We start from the raw sequence: 23,126 nt of genomic DNA, 5'->3' as shown, positions 1-23,126 counted from the left end.
CCACAATAGACTGTTGGAATGTCACCATGCAATTTTGCTGCCTTAAAGCTGAAGTTGTTTACAGGTTGGGTTTATCCTTGGATAGACTTCATTAGTTTTGAAGTTTCATTTCAAGGTTTGGGCCGTAGGGAATCTTTCTAAATTCTCTCTGTAAATCTGTATCTTGGTTATAACGACCCAAAGCAATGATCGCTGCTAAAAAACTTTTTCAGACAATCTCTTGGGACGGCCACTTTTTGAGTTATGATCACTTTAGAATTTGCTTGGCTTTACACCGAGGGCCTTAATGCTGATCCTAAAACCACATTTTAAATTATCTGGTCCGCTGCCAGCAGAGTCATTTTTACCAAATGCACATCCATGCCTGGGCCTGTCTATCCCAAGGAGGTCTATAATTCCTAATTTCATCAAGTTTTGTGACTCTAATGATACAGTGAGCTCCATCTGCTTCTTTGGCCCTATAATATTAGGAAATACTAATATTAGGCCAATATCAGTCTGATGTGGATAATCTACAGAACATAGAGAATACTCTGATCAACAGTCCTATGATTTTAACCAATAGCAAAGTTAATTTCAAGTCAATTTCAAGTAAATCCAAGTTAATACTACTTTAAACACAGAACATAATAATTTGTCTCTCAATTAAACGTGATATAAGCAAATATAAGAAGAAAAGAATTTTGCTTCTTGAAAAGAATTCAAGAAATTGAATTGGCCACAGACAGATTAACCAATAAGAATCGGCTTTTATCTGTCAATCATTTTGCAGTTCACAGCAGGCAGTTCATATATGGGATTTGAAAGTGATATATATATACTTGTAGCTTTCTTTGAGAAATGTTTGCAATTTAATATCTGCACCGGTATACGCTGCCAAACGTTCTAAAGAGAATAGAAAGAGGAAAATAAGGAGAGGGGAAAAAAAAGGCAAAATAAGAGTAAACACTTGCAAAGCATTTGATCGCTGGAGGGAGCTGAGAGTTTCAAAGTGTATAAAAATGGTTGCCAAGTTCACTTTGCTTCTGCCTGACAGTTAAAAATACCAAAGGGCAGAAAGGTCAGGTCATATTTTGGTTTTGGAAGTTCCAAACAATGGATTGACATGCGTGCAAATATAATATACATTTATTTGGACCTTTTTTGTTAAATACAACACCTAAACGATTCATTCAATGATTAATTTTTCCATACCCCTTCAGTTATTGGTCGATTTCATTTAAAGCAGTGTTTGTGAGCTTTTAATGCTCCAAAAGCGTCACCTAGTGATGCAAAATGAATAAGTATTTTTATTCAAATCAGGTCTTTGCATGCAACAAGCGGTCAGGAAATATGCTAGTATTCTGCATTGAAGTGAACATGAAATGGCTTGGGATTTGTTTTAAAAACGACTCGCTTAAGTGATTCAACTCTTTCTTTTAAGCGACATTAACTTTACACAAGGGGCAATTTAAAAAGTAGTAGGATGTTTTCATTCAATTGAAGCCGCATGAAAAGTCTTATTAAAAAATCCATAATAGGGGCCCTTAAAAATGTTCTTAACAGAGATTGTGTCAAAGCACTTAACAGTATCAAATAAGAGAATGGATTGTCAGTAATGTAAAATGACTTAAATAACTCTTTGACATAGCGCTGGTCCCTATGCGCCTCAGATGGATGATGGGGAGAATTTGAAGTGACAAAAGTTAGGAAGCAACCCGCAGGGTGACAAGTAATCAATGGGGCTTGTTAGGTAAAGAGCAATGGGGGGTTGGGGGTTGGGGAGGTAGGGTGTTAGCAAAAAGGGAAAGAAAGACATTGTGAGTGGAGCACAACTCGAGGAAGTGTAGTGGATGCATTTGGAAGCTGTCTGCAGACATTTATGTCAAATCATCCTCACTGAGGTGGCTGCAGTCAGGACCCATCTGCAAGTGTGTGTGTGTGTGTGTGTGTCTCTCGGAGCACTGATATTTGCACTACCACTGAAAATAACAATGCAATCTGTGACTGGGACACAAAATAAGAATCGTGTGGCTTTTAATCCATCTCTGTGAACTATAAAGCCACAGTTTATCCATAAATGGAAAATCGCTGTTAACTTACGCAACCTCCGGCCATCCAAGATCTATGTAATTTCATTAGAACTATTTCAAATATTTTCAATGGAATTCATCATCCCTGGTGATTCATACAATGCGAGTCCACTGCTACTGTCACTCTGAGAGTCAAAAAAGCATTTACAGGCTCCACAAAATTAATGTTTGTGAATCCGGATATATTTTATATATTTAGGTCTTATGAAGCTAAGTAATTGGCCTGTGCAACAAATTGAGAATTATTTAAAACATTATAATTCATAACCTCAGGCAAACCATCCTGAATGCTTTTAAAATACTTCTTTTTGCATAATGACACATACGCAGAGTTATTGTTTGACATCATAGGAGCTCAATATATCATTAGGAGCCACTGGTTTTAATTTTGCAGTGTCGATAAATGCTTTTTTGACTCTCAGAGTGATGGTAGCCTTATGGACCTGTATTTTATGTATCACCAAGGAACATAGTTTGGGCTATCTTTAATGTGATATTGAAAAAAAACCTGTGGCCTGAAAAATAACTCCTTGTGGCTAAAGCACTTCTCTTGATTTAGAAATATATTTTATCTTATTTTTAAATTAAGACATCAAATATTTTTATGGCATTTTTATTGTTAGGTTTACAATTTTGTTTTCTCAAAAAGACATTTAATGTCTTTGGTTGGTTAATTAATTAAAATGGTTGAACACTTGTATAATATTCTAAATGTAGTTTAAAGCACGTTTATAGCCGAAAATAGATTTTGTTCCATGGAAAATGGAAGTTCATGGTCCTCTGCTTTTCGTCCTCTTAGGCTCATAAATTGTTCAGTGAGTTTCGTAAATGAATAAATCAAGCATCCTGAGGTTCTGAATGAGTTGCCGGTATTACATGGGCATCTTTGTATTTCAGGATTTCATATTACCAATAGATTTCAGATGTTTCAGATTTCAGATTTGACCTTCAAAGACATACTGGTTATCAAATACATGTGGAACCATTTATGTAGTGATTTCTGGTGGTATATGCACAATTCTTTCAAGCAGTGTGTTCCTTTAAAGGGAAAGTTAAGACAGCCTAACATGGCTTGACTAGTGCAGTTTACTGTGGAGCTATAGAGCTATCTCAACCTTCCAAAACAAGTAAGATAAGGTACGTGGTTAACATAACTTGATGATACTTTGAGTTTTTTCTAAAAATGTAAACTTAATTATACCTCAGATCTTATGTTAGGTTAGTCATTAATTGAAAACCCCCATTATAAAAACCCACAGTAAAATCTTGATGGAAGCAATGGCAAATTAGTTTTATGATTTTGATGTAATGTAAATACTTGAGAACAAACTGACTGCGCCACAGCCATTTGCATGTATATCTACAGTAGATAGTACAGTTTCATAACATTTAGGTTTTCATTAATGTTAGATAATGCGCAAAATGTTTTTTGTTAAAGCTTCTATAAATATTATTGATAAGATAGCCATAGCAAATTGCTCTAAGCTTCTAATTAAAGGAGAAAAAACGATTGTAAACATTATCAACTGGGAAACATTATTCCATTTCTATGGGAATTGAATTGAAACTAATGTGGTTTATTTTTGCAACTAGCTGTGGTATGTTGGAAAGCCCATTGGCTTTTACAGTGAGTAACGACAGCATTTGAAATGTTGACCATGGTGGATGTGTCTTGAGCAGTTGAATGAGATATCTCTCTAGGAAAGTGCAGAAGGAATGATTCACAAGAAAATTACATTATCTATTACTAACCTTCATGCCAAGATGTAGTTTTTTTCAATATTATTGTGATTTATAAAATGTGAGTCCATAAGGCTACCATCACTTTGATAGTCAAAAAAGCATTTATTGACACTGCCTGTGGCTCCTAATGATATACTGAGCACCTATGAAGCCAAACAATAACTGCAACAAAAAGTCTTTTTAAAGCATTAAGGATGGTTTACATGAGGCTATGAATTATAATGTTGTAAATAATTCTAAATTTGTTAATTTAGATGACTGAAGCTAAACTGCAGCATCTAGAGCCAGAGAGTGCCGTCTGTCTCTGCCACAGTGTCGGCGGGACATCAAGGACACTGATGTTTGTTAGCGGGGGAGCGAGGCTCAGCTGGAGGTGCAGGTACAGGTGGGATGAGGAGATGCGGGGTGACAGCAGTTCCAGGTAGCTGCCTATGCTGAATCCGTGGGGAAATGCTGAGCTCAGCAGTCTGAAGTGAAGTTAACAGAACAGGCAGCTTGCAAAAGTGCAGGGAGGAGTGCGAGGTGAGAAGGCACAGCAAACATGACTGAGCAGATGGGAATTTCTTATTGTTTACCAGAATCTGCTCATAAGGGAACGTGCTTTGGTTGTGAAAGAGCTTGTGCTCAAAACTTTAAAGATGGAAAAATCAGTGCATCACCTCAATTCATTACACTCTCTTGAAAGGAAAAGCAGAGCTTATGCTATATTTGCAAGTGGCGACATGTTGGTAATATTCTAAATCCAGCTAAATGTTTGTCCAGAGCCTTTGTGTGAGCTTTGATGTCTATGACACACATCCTTAAGCAATTTTGCATGCTTTTTGTCCAACCTGGAGAAATAAAAGGTGGAGAGCTTTGCTTTACTGGCCGGTAAAGCAAAACTCTGCACCTTTTATTTCTCCAGATACATTAGGCTTGCAAAGTTTGGCACTTGATTGTCCACGCCATCAGGGTGCAGCATAAAAAGCGCCTCTCTTGGAGATAATTAAAGTTATAAGAAAGAAAACACATTTTGAGTGGCTGATTTTTTTTTTAAGTTCAATGTTTACGGGGAACATGTTGTTGTCAAACCCAGTATGAGAATAAGCTCTTTAAAAGACAATTTAATGAAACCAAGAACCTGAAAGCTGCAAACTAGGCATTCTTATCAAAATAAGGTATTAAAATAACGAATCAGTTTCTTTATACTTTGTGTGTGTTTGAAGGGCCTGTCAGTATGTTGTCCTGTGATTTAATGCATCAGTGAAGACTTTTGATTTCTTTTATTGGACAAAAAAAGAGACAGTAATTTATGTTGTGGTGCTGAGCATTGTGGAGACGTTCACCAGATTTACCGACAGGACGAGCAGTCAGAAACAAACTGTTCCTAAAACACCAGGGGATTTCAAATCTTTAAGTCATTTTTTGGAAGATTTCCCCTCCATTCCATTCCATTTCTTTCCTGTCCAAAGTTTCAATGCCTTTGATCATGGAATTGAAAGCAGAAGATGTGGTGCACATTGTGGAGCGAGCCAGCAATAGAGGCTGCTTCTGGTTAAACCGAGGGATTAAACCTCGCAATCTTGTTTGGTGCACAGTCTGTTATTCAGTTCATATTCACAATGTGGGGATGTTACAAAGAAAAGGAAAGGCTTTTTACAAGTCTATTGCTTTCGCCACGTTTCAGAGCGATGTAATCCTTGGCACATTCAGTGAATAGGGTATGAAACAAGAGCTTAAAACTCTTAGAAACTTTATATTTTAGATTACTGGATTTACGATAGCAATCTACTCATAATTGTACCTGACACGTTGTTTGTTTGGGGGTGTTACAAAACACAAATGTATTGTTTGTCCAATGAAGAAAAATAGTATGAATGATAAAATAAAGATAATGATATTTATTTGATATTTTTATTCACAGTTTAAGGGAAATTTACATTTTATATTGGTTGCTATAGGTTGCCTTAATTTACTTATGTTTAAATTAATAATTTAATACAATGCACTTTTTGTGCATATACATGTTTTTACATTGTACTTATGTTTTAAATAATACCCACATGCAATTACATTTGTAACTAAATTCTGTACACCCTAACCCACCCTTAAAACTGTCCCTAAACGTGCCTGTATCCCACATTAATAGCAGAAAATGTGTTTTGCAGTACTATATGAACAACATTCTTATTGATTTGACGCAAGTAGTTAAGGCCACTTAATTTAAAGTAGAACCTATATTTTTTACTACAATGTATATCAGTTCATTAGATGTTCATATAGATATATTCAAGAGATAGACATTTTTCTGTTTCATAAAGAAAAGCAATGCATTTGTGCTTACAGTAATCAATTTTTACACCCTAAAATGTTTTTAAAGTTGGATTATTATGTAAAATTATGTAGTCTTTGTCCCTCAAATGTCACTTTTAATTTAACTTTGCTTGCCAGTTTGTAATTATTGTGAAACTTATTAGCAATTTCTGAGTGAATTATTTTCAATGTATCATATTCACGAAAAGCACCCGAATCATTGTGCAATGGCAAATCTGTTGTCTTCTAATCTGAATCCTTTTCCTATATCCTCTGAGCTGTGAGTGCACATTGAAACAGTCGATTTAGAGGAGGACGTGTTTCCTGCAGGAGACACCTTGTCTATGAAACACCCTCTAATGAGGAGCGCCAGTGTCGCTGTGTGTAACCACGGTGACAGTCTTCCTGATCCAATTTCGAGGCAGATTCCGCTGGCTGCTGTCACGGGCATGTCTCATACAGCCCACTCATGCTTTAGTCCCACGGTTCTGTATAAGTCAGTGCAGGAGAAGATCCAGAAGACCTTGAGGTCCTCCCGGACCATAGTGTGCACTGCTGATCTGGCATATGGCTGCTCAGTGGGTTTATTGTGTGCTTCAGCAGGGAGCTCTCCCAATCTTCCTCCATTAAACAGCAGAAAGGAATAACCTTCACCTGAACCCATTTGGGATATCACTTTTGAGGCGCAGTCGACTCTTTCTTCTCCACTGCTTAAAAGAATAATATACCTACTAATGTGTTGAATGCGTTCCTTCACCGTTATTAATAGTCAACTCAGTTTGTGATTTTACAAACTGATGACACAGATAAAACAGGCATATGAGTTTATTGGAATTTTTGTTTATGCTTGTTATTTGTGTACTCTTATATTCTTGTTATTCAAAAGTTTACACTTAAAAGGGGGTCTAATGCTGCATTTCTTCGATTACTCACACTGTTAAAGAGTTGGATTCTAATGCTAAACATGGTTAAAGTTTCAAAAAAAGTTTTTGGTTGTATGGTGGATTATTTCTATGCCAAACGCACTCCTTCCGGTTTTGGAAAATTTTCTTCAAGCACGGCCCTTTATGACATCATGAAGCACAAAATTCCTTGTATAGTGCCCTGGAAGAACGTACACACACACATGGAAGCTACAATGAGAGCAAAAGTATGCCCATTTACGTGATGAAATTCAAGACGACATTAGTCTCTGATGACGTCATTAATGAACAAATAAACTTGAACCTTCATCTAATATTGAATGCTTGATTGAATGCAGTGCTGCCCACATGGCTATTGCTCTTATAACAGTTCATTTTTATCAGTTCCTTTGTCTTTTGGACACGTCCACGTTTTCCTCAACACAGACGTAAGCCTATGAGTGAGGTTTCCAGTTTGTTAGATGCTATAGGGAAATAGTGAGGAGAACAACGATGTGCAGTTAATGGTAAAACTGTGTGCACTACCAAACAGTGTGTTCATAATTACAACATAAAATAACATAAAATTACAACAAAAAATAGATTTAACCATTTTGCTCCATTTGTGTCAACACGATTCACGATTGGAACACTTCACCATTTTTCCAAAACAGATTCAAATTCGTAAGGGGAGAAATCAACCCAAAATCATATTGATTATTGATTAGGTGTGTACCAAGCCTAATAGATTAGTTGACTAGTCCCTGCTCCGAAGAAGTGTGTTTTTGGTTGTAAGGGAAATTTAACATTAAATTCTCAAAGAATGTGAACAGTGGATGCAGAAATGAATTTTCACAAGTGAGGACTAATGTTTTAAAAAAAGGTTCGATGTTGGATTTGGACGTCATTCGAAAGGGAAAGATGGAGCTGTTCCACTGATAAATGATTTAATACCACTCTATGGGTACTCAATATTAACATGACATTGGGCGAAACTGTGTGTTGTGTCCCTTTTAAAAAAATTGTAGTTTTACTGAGAGAGGCTCACCTCATGTGGGCAGCCATTTTGAGATCACATGATGACATGACCATACTGTTTTCACCACTATTAAATTCCTCTATTTGTCCTTCTGCAAAAAGTGAGTGGCTGAAGTTTGTGTTTGAGTGCGTGCTTCATCCACACCACTAGGTGTCAGTAAGTTTCCAAGACAGCTGACGATAAAAAAAAAATACTCAGAATACTGAGTATGCCTTTAAGAATAAAAAAAGTGTGACTAAACAGACTTATAAGTTTGTACAAGTTTGTGTGTTTACTTCAGAATACTGAACAAGAGCTTTCATAACAGTGCCAGACTGTTCCCTTTAGTAGTCCTTTCTGTTTTCTTTCTAGTCCTGTAAATGTCATTCATAAATCAAGTAGCTCAGAGAACCTGCTCTTGACTCTTGAAGGTCTCCAACCAAAACCTTTCAATAAAGTCTTGTGGCTTGAGCCACTGTATAAAATCATGATTCCTTCAACAAAGTGAAAGCAAAACAGTTTTGCCATGGAAAAATACACCGTCGAGGTATAAAACCCTCACGAGAGTTATAAGAAATGCGTGGTGATGTAATTTTTTCTTCATATGCAAATGTGTATCCACCAAAACAGGGGATTGTGCTTCAGCTGAAAGGAATGGCAGTAAACCACACTTCCATGGTGTTGAGGTGTAAAATATATTACTGGAGTGTATGACCTACTTTTCAGCAGTTGTTCATAATATATTCATTGGACTCAACAGATTTATTGTTTCCTTAAAGGAATAGTTCACCTAATAGTTTATTTTTTTAAAGCAAATATCGCAAATGATTCTTTTTAAGAAGATCATATTATTTATGAACACATTTACTGTTTTATTACTGCTTTTATGATTGCCAGGGATTAAACAAGTAGGTAAATACTAATATTACATCAATATTGCATTACAATAAACTTTATACATTAATATTAGAACTTAATAATAACAGTAAATAAAAAATCACTGTTTACTGCCTGGGTGATTTTATAAATAATACTAAGCGAAGCAATTTTGTCTTTTGATGTTTTTTTTTTTCTTCATAAGATGTCAGGACAGTTGTATCATTACTTGACTTTATGCCTCCAAAAAGTTGCTTTTAAGAGCCCTGTTTATTGTTATTCCATGAAAGAGAGCAGCATTGACATTCTTCATGACATCATCTTTTGTTTTCCACAGAAGATTAGCTTTAGAACGACGCAAGAGTGATTACATTTTGACAGAAGTTTCATTTTTGGGTGAACTATGAACTAAGTGGCTTGTCAGTACTTGTATTTCTGCGCTTGTATGCCTTTAAGTGTATGTTCATGTAATCCATGTGTCTGCTCAGCAGCAGCCGTTTAACCCAGCAGGTCATGTGACATGAGTTTGTGCGGAAGGAGTTTCAGGAGGAGAGGGGAGAGAGGGAGCAGAGGAACAAATGTGAAACACACTCTCTGGCGGGACACACTGGCTCGACCGTGGTTCGTTTGAGAGCCAGCAGTGACGGAAACATAGATCCAACTCTGTTTTACAGCCACTAACCAGTAACAAGTCCCTTTAGGGCTTACAATTGCCAGCTATGGGCCGGGCCCTATCCATGCAGTCTCCGATTAAAACCAAAAGCTAAGTAAGACAGCATCTCTGTCAGCTTGCTGAAGTGTCCTCCTCTTACCCGATCCACATGAGTGAATCATATGGTGGACTTGGCCGGGTGCACCGGAACAATAGAGAAATTCAAACAGTGTGATACATGCGTTAGGACATGTTGTTGCACATGTGGTGTGTGATAATATCATCTGTCGTAATGTGAATTAAGTAGCCAGTTCGTCTCAGGGTTCATTGCTAGAAGCGTTTAGACCGAAAGTTGTGTCTGAAGCCAGCTGCAGTTGGTTTATGAATCTAAAGGTTGTGTTTAGCTGCAGTATGCATGTATTGGTTTTTCCCTTCAGGCTCTATTACATGAAGTTTGCTGACTCATCTTTTTGTCCACACTGGGCAGTAAATGGGTAGGAATAACAATAGTTTGTTGTCGACTGACAATATTGTGTTTACATATAAAATGTATATTTAAAAGTGTATTTTGTGTTGAATATGCTTTGTTATATACATATAAGCATTAATATTTCTATAAAAAGTATATGGATGTAATTAATTAACATATACATTAATAAGTATATTAATAATAAGTATAGGTTTTTACTATTATTTTATTACAGTTACATTAAAATCATGTAAGTGAAGATAGCTAAATAAATTGTGACATATTATGGCCAAAATGTCTTCATACAGTGGGCTACCAGTAAAATTGGTAAACATTTGCGACCCAAAATGTTTCAGACACTTGTTTTAAACCATAAATAAACTGTGATATCTGAGAAATGTTGAAGATATGACCTATATGACCTTCATATATATATATATATATATATATATATATATATATATATATATATATATATATATATATATATATATATATATATGACCTTCATATATATATATATATATATATATATATATATATATATATATATATATATATATATATATATATATACATATATATATATATATATATATATATGTATGTATGTATAAAGAATGTTTGCATGTGAAGTATTTTTAAATTGAATTTGTGCTGGTTATCCATAGAGGTATTCCAATTCTAAAAATGCTTTGAGAAAATATTCCTTTCGCAGATTGCCTCTGAGGGTGTTATTTATACAAGGATTAATATACATGACCATCTGCTTTCACATTCACTCTTTTGCAACTTCTTTCAGTTCAGTGAACTAAAACTCAAGTAGCCTTTCCTCATCTGACCCCATCATACAAGTTCAAATGACAAAGCTCTCAACTATTCCCAGGATATGACCTTCCCTATAAATACAAATTGCACTTTTAACAGCTTTAAAAAAGTTTTGGGCTAAAATAAGGGTTACTATTCACTTTTTACATGCAGTTATCCTTACAATATATACTTTTTGAACCTAGTTTACATTTTGAATGCCGGCTACAAGACAGGTTGCAAATTGATAGTTTAGCGTAAAGCATGAAAGCATGACCCATCTGGCTGAGCAATGGAGCTGGAATGTAGAGGTTCGATTAAACCATCGTCTGCGTTAACCACAGTGACAACCTCAATCTTTTACCTCAGTCAGCGAAGCATAAGAAATGGATGGTGTCTGAGCTGCCCTAGTGTCGACCCTCTCAGAAACCCTGTCTTCTGCTCTGCACTTAAAATCCCACAATCTGAGGTTTTTGCAATTATGTCATAAAGTTAACCGCAGCTGACTTTTGCAAAGTGAGCTTATAGCTTCGTACTGTGCTGTTTTGGGTGATTCAAAATTCTTTTCCATAAACAAATTGTTGTGTAAAAAAAAAAAAATGTTTACCTGTGAATTCAGTTCTAATAACGGGTAACTACTGCATGTGGTATATGCAAAGCCATAGTATATGTAAGCATGAGGCAAGAGCTATAAGGTATATGAATGTATATTCAAACTGATACACAGTTTGATCGGGGTGGGGGTAAGGGCAGATATGGGATAACTTCACTTTTTCAATACAAGTCAATGGCAACCAAAACTGGTTACTAACATTCTTCAAATTATTTTCTTTGAGGTTTGCACTCAAACAGATATAGCCTAGGGGTGACTGAATTATGATGTAATAATTTTTTAAGGGGGGTTACGGTCATTTAACCCATGTTGTTCCAAATTAGTTTGTTTTTGGAGGAAAACCAGGACGATTGTGGTTCAGTGGTTCAATCTGTATTTTATGAAGAGATGAGAATACTTTTTGTACGCAATGAAAAGAAATTACTTTATTCAAACACTTTGTCTCTCCAAGTATATAACACCATTCTGGAAAGTTTAAATACACGTAGAAAACATATTCTTGTCTTGACAGATCCGCGTACAAAGTTTGCATCCAGCAGATACTATACAAAATGGTGCTACGGTAAAGCAAAAAAGATGTTATATTTCTTTTTCCTTTTTGCACACAAAAAAATACAGATCAAAAATGTGAATAAAACGCTTAAAAAAATAAATACAGATAATCCTAATAACTACAACTCCTACATAATTAATGCATTGTGCCAAACAGATTTTTACAGTGTACATTTATCATGTTTTTGTTTTTTTTCCCTTATTTGATCTTAGCAGTCCACTTCCAATGCAGCATGAACATTCTGCTAGGTGTCTGCTTTTATTTTCCATATAAGAAACAAATTGGAATAGATAAATAATGAGTTTTAATCAAATATTTTGGCCACTGTTGGATCATCTCTGTAATCAAAGAAAAATAACTATTTGGAAAAAAGCGGTTTAAACAAAGACTTTTTTCAAAATCAACTTGTTTGTACTCCAGCTCTATGGGGCCTTGTATGTTATTATCAGTGCAAATTCTTTAAAATACACAGAAGGCCTGTCATTGTACTTTTAGGGGCTTTACCCCACAGAAGTGGTTGGAGAAGTAAAGGTGCTGACAGATAGACGGCACATGATCCATTTCCTCCTGCGCCACAGAGATGCATTAAATATTCTTTTTCCAAGAACCCAGCATCCAATCTCACCAGGTGATTTATTTCAATAATCCACTAACTTCATAACAGAGCAGGAAGCGTCTTCTCTAACGGCTGTGTGGTCCTGTAGAAGAGTATTATGTATAATTTAAAAAATACTATGACAGATGTACTTATTTTTAGTTATAAAAAATAGAAAGGGGAAAATAAAGAATTATTACTACAAGCTACCATCCACAAGTTCAAATCAATGGGTCAGTGTTTGGCTGGTTAGTTACCCTGCCAGTAGATGCTGTAAGTACACCATTAGGCAAACAAAAGCCTGTTTTTGTAATGTATCCATTGTTACTTTTTCAAATATTTCAGTTTTATTAATGTTTTATTAGTGCCTACATCCTATAAATGCATATAACTCATGTTTGTGTATATTATATATAGTATAGTACTGTCTGTGTAGAATGGTCGATATTAATATTATATTAATATTTGTATTATATTTTTTATGTAAGCTATGTTTAAATGCATGTGATGTGTAGTCAAACATAATAACTTATTATTGTCATTAGCCTATTATTGTTATTATTTAAAGTATGATTATTACACAGCATTACAGGTCATGTGATGTGGCGGCCTGCTCCTGTAAAATAAAACAACTTAGCAATTTTGAAGACTGACATGAGTGTGAGTATACAGTACATTTCTTTGTGTGTAAAACTTTATGGGAAACAACATAATCTTTAATACAATACTCAAATAATAAACGTATTTTTCCTTTATGTATTGTACATGCTCCTATATTCTTCATTATATTCCTGTATTTCATTCTTTTAAGGGTTGGGCTCCTGTGTGCGCCTATTAAACTTATTAAACTCTTTAGACAATAAATAAATAAGTAAATAAACTTTTTGGTTTATAGCAGTGCATCACATGAACCATAAGACTAGTGTCCCCTTTTTCTTCTTTTTTGATGAGAAAGAACTATAACGCTGGTGGTCTTCTGTTGTCATGTTCTGTTGTCTGTTGAGGATCAGCATTCACGCTTACCGTGGACTACAGAGGAGAAGAGAGGTCTGGACGGGGAGGGTGAGAACGAGAGCCTATCTTCCCCAGTGCACTTTGCAGTCAGTCTGGAAGGGGAGGGGGGAAGGAGGGGGCAGCGTTCGCTGCTGGATCGCTTATCTGAGATCTCAAAGTCCGCCTTTCGCCCGTGCGCTCTCCCCTCTCCGCAGACCTGCCATGGATGTTACTCCTGGATGTGCATTCTTCATTATTTTCCTTCACTTTCAGCACACGGATACTCTTTACATCGCCAGCAGTATAGGTACGTGGAGATGTTTTTTATTGTCAGTTCTGATCACGGTTACTTTACGCAGGAGATACGGATCCGTTCGGATGTTCGGCGTTATGAAGCAGCAACTCAGTTTCTCTCTTTCATCAACTTGTACTTTTATCGAGATGAATGAGTTCTCGGAGTAAAATAATTTTATTGTCAGTGACGTTTTCACTGAATTTGAGTGTCTGGAAGTTTTCATGGCAAATAAATTGAAAGATGTCTAACTTTTGTTACAGTAAAAAAGAACGGTAGGCTATATACATTTTATTATATTCACGAACTGAACGTTCATTGTGAAACTCAAAGGAAGCGCAAAAATCCATGCGACCTGTCAATAATGTAAAACAGCTGATGGATCTTGTGTCTCCTGCTTGGAATAACTGTCGCAAAATGCCGACATCACTATCAAGATGAGTACACAGGAGAGCAAATTATACAGAACCACGCACATTATTTTATTGTCAAATAAAGACAAATCATATTGTAGTGTTGATTTTGCTGTAAACTGCTCTTTCCTGATGAAGTGAAGGACATTTATGCACAGGATGCATAAACAGAGCAGCCAAATGTGTTGCTGCTTCTCTCATCAGTATGATAGGAATGCATGACACATTGTTTGGGAGAATAGGGTAAGATGTGTCGCCCCCTTAATCTTAAAAAAATTTACAGTTCTTGTGCTGTGACCATGCAGATAGGTAGACTGTGATTGATAATAGATGCAAAATAGAAATGTTTATTAATGTGCCTGTCAAAATGACATGGCAAATGCACTCTCAAGGAAAACATATGCATTTCTGAAAATTATATGCATTTTGGAAAACTGACAATTTTATTTTTTTCAATTTTTTTTTAATTAATGGCTGATTAATAATGCAAAGTAAAATGTGACTGTAATTATAGTGTGAAGGAGCACTCGACGAGAATATAAAGTAAACCAGTTTAATCATACAAATATGCAGAATAAGTACCTCGGGCAGGTAGGCAGACAGGCAGATAAACTAAACCACAGTTAAACAGACGAGATCGGACAAACAGAACTAAAACCACAGGACTTAAATACACAACGTAAATACTTAAATGAAATACAGGTGAAGACGATAAGACAATTAACTACATTAGGTCACACAGAGCACATGGCACAAGACAAAAACAACAACAAAAGAGTCCAAAGACCTGACATTACTCCCCCCTCCCGGGAAGGTGCGTCCTCGCACCGGAAAAACAAAACAAAAATGGGAACTTGGGAGGAGGTTCCGGTGGAGGACGGGCCCCCAGGAGGGGGTCGGCAAACAGAGTCCAGGGAGGAACAAGGAGGAGTCCGGATCCAGAGGACCCAGAACCCAGCCATGATTGTCCACGGTGGAGCCGACGGAAGGAGAAGCCATGGAGGAGGAATGGCCGTCGACTCCATGGAGCTGACCGACAGTGGCGGAACCGGTGGTGGAGGAGACTGAGGCGGGGGGCCAAAGTGCAAGGGTGACACCGAGGTTCTGGAGGGTTGGAGGAACCTGACAGAGCCGGAGGGACAGGGGGCAAAGCCGGAGGAGAGGAATCCCGAAGTGACAGATGGTCGACGACAGACCAATGCGGAGCCAGAGGGACGATGGAGCCTTGTGGAGGTGGTGGCCTGATGGACCACGATGGAGAGGAGGGTGCTAGGAGCCTAGGGGGAGCCGATGGCGGAGGTGGAGTCCAGGAATCGGAGGTCGGACAGTGAGGTGAGGGATCCTCCACCCACGGTGGCGTTGGAGACCGGCAGACCTGTGGCGAGCACCAGATGGTGAGCTGAGGATGAGCGCAGGGGCTGCTGGGATCCATCGACGGCGGATGGTAAGGGTTGGAGGGTGGGAAAACTTGAACTGTAGACACTGGAGGGAGTGCACGTGGCGCGGGCACTGGAGGGAGCTTTTGGGGAACAGTCTCTAGGGGGCGCTCTTGAGGCAGGCTTTCAGGACGGCTGGACAGAACCAGGAACTTAGGATACAGATGAGATGCCAGGTCCAATTTCAGGTCTACATCATCCAGCTCCTCTTCTAGATCCAGCAGTCCCAGATATATGATCAGCTCATCCTCAGCCGTGGTGCAATGTCTCGCTGTAGACGGCTGGCTGCACCGTGGCGAGCTCTGTTTCCGGCACTTGGTCTGGTCTGACACAGTCAGGTAGGGTCCGGTGGCACTCCACGGCTCACGACTCTCTTTGGTGATGACTCCATGGTCGTGCCAGACTCTGCAACTGCACCATCGGTGGGCTCACACTTGGGCTCCGTGATGCGGTGAAGTGATGGGCTGGATTCTCTGGATTCTGAGTAGGGCAGCACCCACTCGATGTAAGCAGCAATGCTCTGTCGAGGACAGTTCCCGGACAGCTTAGCTTGACAGGAAGGGTTTAGTCCACGGAAGTAAATCCCGCACAGAAAGCTGTCCTGGTAACGGGAGTCGTTGGAGAGGATGATGAACATATCAGTATAGTCCTCGAGAGAGCAATCCCCCTGCTCCAGCAGGAGGACGAAGACATTCGGGTCAACAAACGGGGAGAACATTAAGGCAAAATAAAAAACAAAAGGGAAAACATGCTCCCTTTTTCTTTTACTTATGTACGGTCCAATCTTCTGTCATGGTGTGGTTTAGAGTGAAGGAGCACTCGACGAGAATATAAAGTAAACGAGTTTAATCATACACATATACAGAATAAGTACCTCGGGCAGACAGGCAGACAGGCAGATCAACGAAACCACAGTAAAACGATCGGATAAACATAACTAAAACCACAGGACACAACGTAAATACTTAATAAATGAGACACAGGTGAAGACGATAAGACAATTAACTAAAGTAGGTCAATAACAACAACAAAAGAGTCCAAAGACGTGACACATTATATTAATAATAATTATTATTATTAGTTTTGTGTAGCATAAATAACAAATATTTCATGTTCAATGTTTCATTAAAATCCAAATTGATTAGGCATTTAACTTGCCTGTTGATATGACAAGTGGCAACTTGTATAACCTATTTAAAAAATAAACAAGTAAATAAAAATGTTCTGTCCCTATTATAAAGGTGATAGTAGACATTGTGAAATATAACTTAGTAACTTATAACTTGTCTCATTTCTCTTTGTCAAGAGGGCAATTTAAACAAGGTGACACAACTTACCCTTTTCTGTTCAATGCAATGTTTATAGAGATTTATTTTACTTTTAATAAGAAAAGCCTGTAACCTTTTAAAGCTGTCGTTTGAAATATTGGCTGCGTTTGGACAGCTGTACTGTCTGTAAGTCTTGCAGTTGATTTAGAGATTGGTGGAGTTTTGACTGTTACTGGAAGCTTCTGGTGTGCACTGTGAAATCTATTGACTTTGTGTTTGCGTGTGTGTGCAAGCACATTTGAATGTGTGTAACTGTGTGCATGCCCCTGGCAGATTCCCTGCAGCATGTCCTGAGGGAGTATGGGCTAGTGAGGCCGGTGAGCGTGGATGCAGACGGACGCTTCCTCTCCCACGCCGTCTCTGCCAGCCGGTTGAGTGGGCAGGGGTCCCACCGGCGCAGGAAGAGGCAGGCCAACCAGCATGGAGAGACCAATGAGGAGACGAACTCAGAGCAGGACCACCTGAGGCACAAGGAGACACTCTTTTATAATGTCACTGTTTTTGGACAGGAGTTTCACCTTCGCCTGAGGCTAAATTCCAGGCTTGTGGCCCCTGGAGCCAAAGTGGAGTGGCTTGAGGACGATAACCAAACACATTCTGAGCCCTTGTTGCCCAGTGACTGTTTATATGTGGGTTATGTTACCAATGTGCAGGATACTTCAGCGGCTATCAGCAATTGCGATGGCCTGGTAAGTTATTTGCTCTCTTATATAAAGCATCACAGCATAATGTTGATGATATGATGGTCATTTTTTAAAACATTGAAAATATGAAAAATGCAATTAGCACTTTTTGCAATTTTATATATATATATGTGTATATATGTGTGTGTGTGTGTGTGTGTGTGTGTGTGTGGAGAAAATATAAGAAATAGTAAATTATGTTTTGCTCAAAGTGTAATAATGCAAACAGGTTTTATCTAAGGGGTAAGTTTAGGGTTAGGTTTGTGTTAGGAGATTATAAATTATTGTAAAATATTGTTGGGTAAGAAAAAAGTACTACAAGTCTATGGAAAGTCCCCACAATTCCCAGAAACAAATGTTGTTTGTGAAGTGAGGACATTTTGGCCGGTCATCACTTTCTCAGACCCCTTTAAAGGCCTGTTTAAGGGTTTTAGGGATCAGGTTATTGTAAAAGGTTAGGTTTAGGACAGGGGTGTCAAACTCAGTTCCTGGAGGGCCAGAGTCTTGCAGAGTTTAGTTCCAACTCTGATCCATCACACATACTACACGGTTTTCAATTAAGCCTGAAGGACTTTATTAGTTGGATCAGGTATGTTTAAATAGGTTTGCAGGGCTACGGATCTCCGGGAATTGAGTTTGACACCCCTGCACTGTAAAGAATGAAAAGTTGGCTTAACTTAAAAAGTCAAGACAACTCACTGCACAGCTTTTTTGAGTTTACTCAACTTTGGACCTAGTTCACATGTCTCTTTTTTGATCAGCTAACACACTTTATTGTCTTGAACATTGATGTAACTGATTTTTTTCTGTTCCTGTTTTTTACAAACTTTAACGTTAGTCTAAGTAGACAACAATGTCTTCTCACAAGATCGAGATATTCAGAGAAAGGACTTAAACGTTTGATCACATCCTAGATCTCAAAACTAGACACACTAGCCTCAAAAACGGTGAAAGAACAAATTTTAAAAAGATCTGCCTTTTACATCATATTACAACAAATAACTAACATTAGTGATAAAACAACAAAATGAAGTCAGCAAACAGCAAATCAATAATCCTATAACAGTAACAGCATAATATAGTCATACTGCAATGCATTCTGGGAACTCACAAAGCTTTTAACATTTTAACGACATGAAATTCTTTGTTCAGACAACTTTGTTTGACTAGTTTGGACAACGTTTTGGGTAATTTTGTTGGACTGACAAAGGTTTTTATGTAGCATTTTTTTTTGTATTTGAGACTCAAAAGGTTTTGTTAACTGTAAAACTTGCAGTTCCATTTTTTACAGTGTGGTTTAGGGTAAGGATTTGAGTGAGGCGCTGAACTTTGCAGGACAGTCGATCACCAGGAGCAGAACTGGGAACCCCTGGTTTAGGGTAAGGAGCTACAGTGTAGAGATTGTGTCGTCTTAATGTCAATATATGTACGTAGTCTAGTTCAAAATCTCTTTAAATATTGCATAATATGACCTTTTTAGGATTAGGTCAAGTTCTAAAATATGTTATGTGACACCTCTAAAGTAGCTAAATAAATCATAAAGTATTTATTATGAATTAGTTAATGAATATATTTTATCATTGAATACTTTAATGCTTTTCTCAAAATTAAGATTATACTATCATGTATTTATTCATGCATTAATTTTTTTTGGATGATTACATGACATGCATTTATAAGGACTTGTTTTTAGATTCAAAAAATCCTTTCACAAAAAATTCATTCAGAATCATGTGCTTGTGTACAAACAGAGAGCTGTGTTTTAAGTCAAACTTTGAGTGTAGAATGATTCAGATGAGTTGTATGCTGTCTTAACTGCTGTGTTGAAAGGCAATTTAGCAGCTTGTCACTGTATGTAAGAACTGCTTTTATACTGGATGTCCGCCAGAGGTCCTTTCTGCCAGGATTCTGTGCATTCTTGAGCGCTAACTGGCATGGTTAAGGATATTGATAGAAGGTTGCCAGTCACAATGTATTGACACGTGTATTGATGCGTGTAAGTGCTGTACATTGTTTTACCAAATAACATCACTGAGGGACAATTAAGTGTTTGCTACCATTTTCCATCGTCAAACATTTCTCCTCACAAATCGCCCTTGAGAAAGCTATTCAGCCTTGGCAGTTGTCCATGAATTAGAGATCAACATACATATTATTCATGTGTTTATATCTTGGATGAAATTGAAAGAATTTTCATGCCCTTTGGTGGTTTGAATGTGGTAGAGAGGGGTTGAAAAGCACTTCTTTATTTAAGCGAAGTTCAGCTTGGGTCCTTAAACATGGCAATGTTACCGGCTGACTCTCATCTAAGAACACAAAATATCTGTCCTTAATGGCTTCGCATCAAGTGTGCAACAGGGTATTCGAGTAACCCAGTGGTCATTTTATGATTTGAAAGCATGCCAGAGCCCTATGTTTCACTTTACATTCCCACTGCCCAAAGACATGGACTTGCGTTAGGCTTACAATTCAGTTCTTTTGTGCACAGCCATAACATTCAATAGTATGGAGACATGAATAGAGTACGATGGTAGGCTAAATCATGAGCACAATTTTCTATTTTGTTCTGTCCATTTATAAATTGTGCACAATTTACTAATTCGTTCCCTTGATTTGCTAAATCGTGAAGAATTCTGTTTTGGACCCCATTTACATTGTACAGAATTATTTGTTGAAGTTGTAGTCAAAAACAAAGATGATTCAAGTATTTTTCACAAGGAAATACTAGTTTAATTTTGTACTTTTATTTTTATTAAATTGTAAATTTTGTCATTTCTAAAATAAAAATAATAGTAATCCAAATTTAAGTGTACTTTAGTTGTTTTGACAAAAACATTAAAAAAAAAAAGAAAAAAGAAGGTCATACACATTTCAAACCACAACTTAACCAAAGTTGTAAATGTTGTAAAGTCACAGTAAACTATGTCAGATTGCAGTAGTCGGTTGTATGCTCCACAACCAAGCTTGCAACATGGGGAACATGCATCATAAAAATCGTAATCGTAACATTCAGCAATAAATTGGATTTGCATAAGTCCTTTGTAAAATCAGGTGTTCAATTCAATGCGAGTAGCAAATAAGTGCAACTAAACTTCAAACCAAAACTTAACCAATGTTTACTCTCCCTCTTTTTTGGGTGAAATGTAAGGACTTTTTGGGATACTGCACATGGAAAATCCTGAAATCCCAAAAAGCTTGTAAATTGCACAGAAATTGGCTTTGAGAATAGAGGACTCTTCTTATTTCTGTTGCTGTTAGGCCTCAGCCTCGGTGATGGATACACTAGCCCTCCACTGTCTGTACTTGTAACTTTGTGGCGTTCCTCACGCGGAAGGTGCTACATTTCTGCGCCTGGAGCACGTGGAGTTTAGAGCATGTCTGGGCACCATCGGAAAACACTCTGGAGTGACCTCACAAGTACAAGCCCATGCTCCTCCGTCACTGCAGGCTGAGAGGCGGGGTAACAGTAGCCCCGCAGTGAACTCACAGACACGTACAGCACCACAGGAGAGCAGGGCCTGGCTTTTAGTCGAGGTAGAGTGGATTTCTGGATTATTCCATTTGACCCACAGGGTTGTCACTCCGGAGACGGAATCTGAAGGGAAACAGTCACCTTTTTAGATTCCTCATAAAAGAATAAAAGGGATTTAATCTTGCATTTGAGGCGAACTTCCCTTCCCTTAAGCAAAATGCAGTCTAATTCAGCAGATTCGCTTTGCACCGGTAATTGTTTTTATTATTTTTAGACACATTCAGGGGTGATTTCACTAAACTTTTGCCAATTTTGCATTCGTTATTTCAGCACAAAAACTTTATGTTTACAAAGCTAAGCAGTATTTGCCGTGTGTGTTTAACACTGTGTTGTTATTTCAAAAGGAAAGCAGGCGGTAAACAGAATTTTATTAAAAAGCAATGCATTAAAAAGCATTTTCCATTGATCATGGCAGCAGCAATTCATTAAAATATACAGTTAAAAAAGTAAATAAATGGTATAGTCGATTCAAGTATCTAAATAGTATCTAAAGTTGTAAATGTTACAACTTAAGTCACAGTAAACCTTGTCAGATTGCAGTAGTCTGCTGTATGCTCCACAACCAAAGCTTGCAGGATGGGGAACATGTATCATAAAAATCCTAATCATAACATTCAGCAGTAAATTGAATTTGCATAAGTCCTTTGTGAAATCAGGTGTTCAATTCAATGCGAATAGCAAATAAGTGCAACTAAATGACACTCAGTATTTGACAAAGCCACGTTCTCAATGACTCATTCAAAGCATGCGACCACGTAACCTAACTGCGTTTGATGCAGACTGCATATTCAATTCCATTCATATTTAATGTCTGTACCCCCCACATGCACACGGACAAACACACATGCCTAATTCTTACATAATAAGAGTTTGTAGAAGAAGAGAATTATGTAATTCCAGGAGCTAGAAAAGATTTTAGACTAGACTGGCTAGACTGACCCTTCTTAACTAACATATAATCAATTATATGAATATCAAATATTCTATTGTAATATTTCTTATTGATAAACCTATTTATTAACAACATTTTTATTACAAATACCTCAGTTAACCTGTGGTTATTATGGAATTATTTTACCATTTGTCACTTGCATCATCAATATATGATAACAAAAATGTACCACAAGTTGTTTCTAAATTCCACCTATTGTCAGGATTGCTTCATGCTGATCCTGGAAGTCTACACTCCTGCTGTTTAGTCTTAACCACTCTAACACCTGCTCACAATATTTAAGGAAGACCTTCAGGTGTTTGTTTAGAGTTGTAACTAAACTCTGCAGAAAGGCAGTTCTCTAGAATCAGGAATGATCACTTCCTGTGTTTGCCTGATCAAAACGCTTAACCTCTTTCTACTGGGGGTTCAGTTGGCATGATAAGACCCTTATTTTAGCATTCTTTTAAGCATTCTTTCTAAAACAAAATATTCTAATAAAACCCATAAGGAGGCTATTGTGATAAACTTTTTATTTGCACAATTGCATAATTCCACAAACCTTAACAATCTACTATTGGTACCAAACATTGGAATTGGCATTGGTATCAGTGACTCATTGAAACCATTTTCATTTGTGCCCTTTTTTTACCAAATCCCAGCTATGACTGCAAAAAAAAATTTCAAATGTTTTGCAAGATATTACAAATGGAAAAATACATCTATGCTGCCTTCAAAAATGTCTTCCAGTCAGATGCAAAAACATCTGAACTAGATGTGACTTCATGCTCCAGGATTCGGACATAGTCTGTCTCAACACCTTGTTAACCAGATGGTCTATAAACATAATGACCATTTGGATTTGTTTTTCATGTGTTGCAATTAGGGTATGTGAATAGCTGAACGTTGACGTGTGTAACCACTAT

At 37.4% G+C, this 23,126-nt stretch overlaps 1 protein-coding gene across 3 annotated transcripts in view; it reads left to right on the top strand.

Moving 5' to 3' along the window:
• Positions 1–13,728: 13,728 nt before the first annotated feature.
• Positions 13,729–23,126, top strand: part of adamts2a (ADAM metallopeptidase with thrombospondin type 1 motif, 2a) — a 57,778-nt gene continuing 48,380 nt past the window's right edge. Inside the window, exons 1-2 of one of the 3 annotated variants that reach the window (XM_043221993.1) lie at positions 13,729–13,892; positions 17,328–17,743. In XM_043221993.1, the coding sequence (XP_043077928.1) occupies positions 13,808–13,892; positions 17,328–17,743 (501 nt within the window). In that variant the 5' untranslated portion in view covers positions 13,729–13,807. Of the gene's footprint in view, positions 13,893–17,327; positions 17,744–19,029; positions 19,117–23,126 lie in introns of those variants that run through there. The other 2 variants (XM_043221994.1, XM_043221996.1) reach the window with 2 other exon arrangements.

The sequence above is a fragment of the Puntigrus tetrazona genome, chromosome 21, assembly GCF_018831695.1.
Source record: "Puntigrus tetrazona isolate hp1 chromosome 21, ASM1883169v1, whole genome shotgun sequence".
NCBI lineage: Eukaryota > Metazoa > Chordata > Actinopteri > Cypriniformes > Cyprinidae > Puntigrus > Puntigrus tetrazona.
This window is presented reverse-complemented; position numbering and strand designations above follow the sequence as displayed.